Source organism: Lucilia sericata, unplaced genomic scaffold (genome assembly GCF_015586225.1).
Source record: "Lucilia sericata isolate MDLA Ls3-8-SP2 unplaced genomic scaffold, ASM1558622v1 Contig000179F_arrow, whole genome shotgun sequence".
Classification (NCBI taxonomy): Eukaryota; Metazoa; Arthropoda; class Insecta; order Diptera; family Calliphoridae; genus Lucilia; species Lucilia sericata.
The window spans coordinates 118,384-123,719 of NW_023994207.1; the positions used below are offsets into that span (position 1 = coordinate 118,384).

The 5,336-nt window shown below is 28.7% G+C and overlaps 1 protein-coding gene across 1 annotated transcript; it reads right to left on the reverse strand.

Moving 5' to 3' along the window:
- Positions 1–248: 248 nt before the first annotated feature.
- Positions 249–4,616, reverse strand: LOC119601625 (ecdysteroid-regulated 16 kDa protein). The gene is made up of 3 exons (XM_037952667.1): positions 4,393–4,616; positions 2,061–2,211; positions 249–792 (listed from the first exon to the last, which is right to left on the reverse strand). Exons 2-3 carry the CDS (start codon positions 2,143–2,145, stop codon positions 398–400), a joined length of 480 nt encoding a protein of 159 aa, XP_037808595.1. The 5' UTR covers positions 2,146–2,211; positions 4,393–4,616; the 3' UTR covers positions 249–397.
- Positions 4,617–5,336: the final 720 nt, after the last annotated feature.

Sequence of the window (5,336 nt, forward strand, 5' to 3'; positions counted from 1 at the left end):
TTTTGTTTTATTATAAAAATCATTTTTTATTTAGAACTTAAACTAAATTTTGTAAATGTAAGACTAAAACTAAATTTATTATGAATAAAAAAAACATATTATTATAATAGAAATATTTAATAAAACAAAAATAATTGTTATAAATATTAATGCCCACGGGCTGGAGGGCATTAATATGACAACAACATTTTTATAAATGAAACGAAAAAAACATGCTCATCATTATTCCCAAATTTTTTTCTTTTTAAAAATTCCAATACAAAAATGTTCATTAAATAATAAACATATTTCTAAATATCACATTAAAAATGCTATAAAACAAGAAATTAAATTTTTAAATATAAAAAAGAGTTGAAAAAACATAAAAAAACTATTCAAAATCTCCCTTCCCCACTACTTAAGCTTTAATCTTAGCTGGTACTTGGAAACAGGCAGCATCACCCTCCTTATCACCCAAACCCCAATGGATATCTAAGCTAACCGTGGGATAAATGGGTAAAATCTTAAAACTATTCTTATAAATATAAGTTTCACCGGCTTTTAGGGGACAACCCACTTGTTTTTTACCCTCAGCATCGTAGATATTGGGACAAGCGCTGGTGCCATAATAACCGGGGAACGGTAGAGGAACATCTAGGATAATGCCTTGTATATCGGAATTTAATTCTTTGAAATCACGATTAGGTACGATTTTCATTTCAATACTGACTTCGGTATTACGTTTTAGAGTACATTTACTTTTGGGACAGTTCGAAATGGTAACATCACCTTGTTCGAGAAGACGGGCTTTGGCTGGAGAAAAAAAAAGAAAATAAAATTTATTATTTTTTCATACGCCCGTTTTTTTATGTAGCGAATTGTATTTCTATAAAAATATGTATTTCTATAAAAATGGTCGATAAATTCTCGATTTATAGAAATTTGCTTAGAAATTCTCTATTTACATAAAAATTTTCAGAAAAAATTTAAAAAATTTCCGATATAGTCTTAATTTTCAACAAAAAGTACATAAGTAAATATGCAGATTTATGATTTTTAAAAAATTTAAAAACTTTATAATTCAAATTAGATAAACTTAAATTTCAAATTGAGAAAAATTCAAATTCAATTCTAATCTCTATATCAATATCCTATCTATCTATCTATCTATCTATCTAGCTAGCGATCTATCTATCTATCTATCTATCTATCTATCTATCTATCTATCTATCTATCTATCTATCTATCTATCTATCTATCTATCTATCTATCTATCTATCTATCTATCTATCTATCTATCTATCTATCTATCTATCTATCTATCTATCTATCTATCTATCTATCTATCTATCTATCTATCTATCTATCTATCTATCTATCTATCTATCTATCTATCTATCTATCTATCTATCTATCTATCTATCTATCTATCTATCTATCTATCTATCTATCTATCTATCTATCTATCTATCTATCTATCTATCTATCTATCTATCTATCTATCTATCTATCTATCTATCTATCTATCTATCTATCTATCTATCTATCTATCTATCTATCTATCTATCTATCTATCTATCTATCTATCTATCTATCTATCTATCTATCTATCTATCTATCTATCTATCTATCTATCTATCTATCTATCTATCTATCTATCTATCTATCTATCTATCTATCTATCTATCTATCTATCTATCTATCTATCTATCTATCTATCTATCTATCTATCTATCTATCTATCTATCTATCTATCTATCTATCTATCTATCTATCTATCTATCTATCTATCTATCTATCTATCTATCTATCTATCTATCTATCTATCTATCTATCTATCTATCTATCTATCTATCTATCTATCTATCTATCTATCTATCTATCTATCTATCTATCTATCTATCTATCTATCTATCTATCTATCTATCTATCTATCTATCTATCTATCTATCTATCTATCTATCTATCTATCTATCTATCTATCTATCTATCTATATCTATGACTTTTTGTACTTTCTTTCGTTTCTTTTGTATATATATTTAAGTAAATATTATAAATAAAAACCCCATGTTCTACTTACTTTTTGGACAATTTCTAACAGTTGTGGCCATGGCAGAAGCAGCCAACAAAGTTACTGCAATTGTTAAACAAATAAAACTCTTCATTTTGTTGTATTGTGGTGGATTGGTTGAAGACTTCGGCTTAAATTTTTTAACAATAAATTATTAAAGCTGTAACAAAAATAAAAAAAATAACAAAATAAATCATTGAATATTTATAATTTTATAGCAATTAGCATATTTTTTTATAACTTAACATAATAATTAATTTAAATTCTGTGCAGTTTAAATTTGTGTCGTGTTTAATTTAAAACTATTTTCAATGTTTCTCTCTAACACAACACGTTCAAATGCTAATTAATACCGGTTGTGTGAAAAAAAGAAATTTTTTTATTGAATAAAATACATAAATTTTATTCAATAGAAAATTTCCTTATTTTTTGTAGAAAATTATTGAAACTGTTATAAATAGTTGAAGAGCATTATTAATAAGAAAATTATAAATTTATCAAAGTTTTATAAATAACATTTTATGGAGAAATGTTGTTCTATAAATCTTAGAGAAATTAAATAGAATTAGATTATAAATAAGATAGGAGGCCAATAATAGTTTACGAACTGGTTAAAAAAAACTTTTTGCTGCTATATAAAATAGATCGATTTTCTCACATTATAGGGAAGATTGTAATATTATTAAAAATCTGTCAAGGTTTGGAGATTGATTTAGACAATCATGTTTAGTTTAAAAGGGTTGCATGTCCTAAGATATACATCCGCTCAGACACCCAAAAGCATCAATTGTGATTCCCTTTAAGAAGAAACAAAAAACCATATAGATAGTAATGGAGGGAATTCTACAAGATTCATAGCCTAAATTTCCACTCCCCTGGCAAAATCCAGAAGGTCGCTTATACTACACCTAGCTACATGTTCTAGAACATGATGAAATATTTTTTACAACCATTTTGGACCATTTTTGGACACCGTGCAATCCATTCCACTGTGCCAGAATGGGTTTGTAGAGTTTCTGAATTTATTGGAGATTTAGTAGTGGTAAATGGGAGGTTTCGCCGATCTAGCTTCACTATTAATGTCCAGATCTGACCCTTGTCTACCAAATTTGTCTGCGACCTCATTATCCAAGATAGGTCAGGGATAGCTCCCCTACAGCTGCTAAGTGCTGTCGAGACTATCAACAAAATTTGTCACCTCCGACCCGCTTCTAAAGTTTGTCCTTATAAATTTCACAGCCTACATTCGTCCGGAAGTTTATACAACCGTGTTGAGCACCCTAGCTTAAATCTTCCTTCGTCTGTGTTCTGATCTATCCGATTTAGGATTGGCCACCATGGGCCGTACAATCTTGCACAATCGATTCTTTTATTCATAACACAGTTTGATTTGCCGTGACATCTACCATGAACATATGGTTGTAAAAACTTTGGGTTGAAGTACGATCCGTTGCGGGTGCAGGGTGCCTCTGTAATCTAACCCAAACAAACCATTGTGTATTTATATACACATACACACATACAAAACCTCCATGTAAGTATTCTTCGTGAAAACACCCTTTAGCCGAATCTTTTTAAATTCTCTGGAAGTACTTTTAATCATTCTGGAACGCTCTCATACAGAGAAGTTTTTTTTTAAACTTCATCCTCTTTACAGAAAGTTTTTTTCCTTATGGAAACCTTAAGCATTACAATTTATAAAAAAGAAGGAAAGAGGTTCGAAATCTTATTTGAAAAAATATTAAATTCAATGACTTCACTTTCACATTAATCTTATTATAAACAATTTATTCGATTTCAAATTTGATTTGAAACGATTTCGTAATTTATAAAGATTTAAACTCATTATAAACACGACTTATGTCTGAGTATGAAATTTTATTATAAAACTGTTTAGTTACACGAAATGCTTTAATTTGTTTTTAATTACTCCCATCAAATATTAATAAAGTGTGTCATTCACAAAAATTGAAAGTAAAACTTAAACAATTAAAAAAGTTTTAATGTTAATTTGTTTAAACAAAATTATAATTAATTATAATTTTAAAATTAACATGTTCATAATATAAAGTAAATTAAATCACTTTTATTTAAATAATTAAAGTCATTATTAACCAGTTATTAAAGCCAAAAGCAAAACTATATAAAAGACCTTGTCCATAGATTTTTTCATTCAGATTTCAGTTATAAAAAATAACGCAATGAAGAAGATTTAAACCACTAGACACGTTTGCATATAAAAATCCAAAAAGCACAGATTTAGTTAAAGTAAAAATACATGTTTATAAAAAAATTTCTTAAAAATTGCATTGTTTGTAATGCAATTTTTCGTGGTATTTACCAATTTTACTTTTAATGTTGTTTTTTTTTTTATTTTTTATGTATATTTTTCGTTATTTTCCACTCTTTATTCTCTTTTTACTATTATTTTTTATACATTCAATTTTTTTTGTTGTTTATCTTTTATTTTTAACTTTTTTTCAATAAACTATTTTTTCACACTCATCCGATATACAACTTTAACTCAACACCTGATCTAACTTAACTAAAGCTTTAAATTGTTTGGCTTCTACTTATATATTTTATAATGTCTGAGATTTTTTTTTGGTTGGTTGTATACATGGTAATCGTAAGTTGCCGCCTTTCCCCTCATTTTACTAGCAACTCATTAAATATTATAGGTATTTGTTTGTTGTCTGATTTAACCGGTCAGCTACTCAGTTACAATAAACCATTTTCAGTTTTATTTTAAAGTAGTTGCCGCTGTCATGCAAAAGTTGAGAGCATGAATTACAATTAGGGCGTTAGCGCTAAGTAATGAAACAAGTATGAAAAAGTTGCGTTTGTTCGGTTGAACCGATTTTTTCCTCCGGGGCTTGTTGCCTTTAGGAACTTTTCCTAAAAGCAACAGGGAGGGCAAAAATTTGTATCAGTACCTCTAGTCTTCCGGGACTATAAACTGGTGTCAAATGTATACTCGGCCTTTCCTTGGAATAATTTAACTTGGGGTCGAACTAGAGATCCATATAATATTGTACAACAGGAATTTTGGACATTGTCTTGTCTCTTGTTATTGGAGAAACCCCTTCGAGGTGTATGTGGTGGTTGTGGTTTTAGCCGAAACTCGCGGGAAGAGACAAAAGATACCCAACAGAGGAGATACTGTATGGCTAAGAGTTGGGAATGTGTTGATATCAAGTGTACAAAACACGCAATGAATGGGGTATGCGGCAGCAATAGAGCCGCAATAGTCAGAGATTATAAAGCTCGAGTACTTGAGCAAAG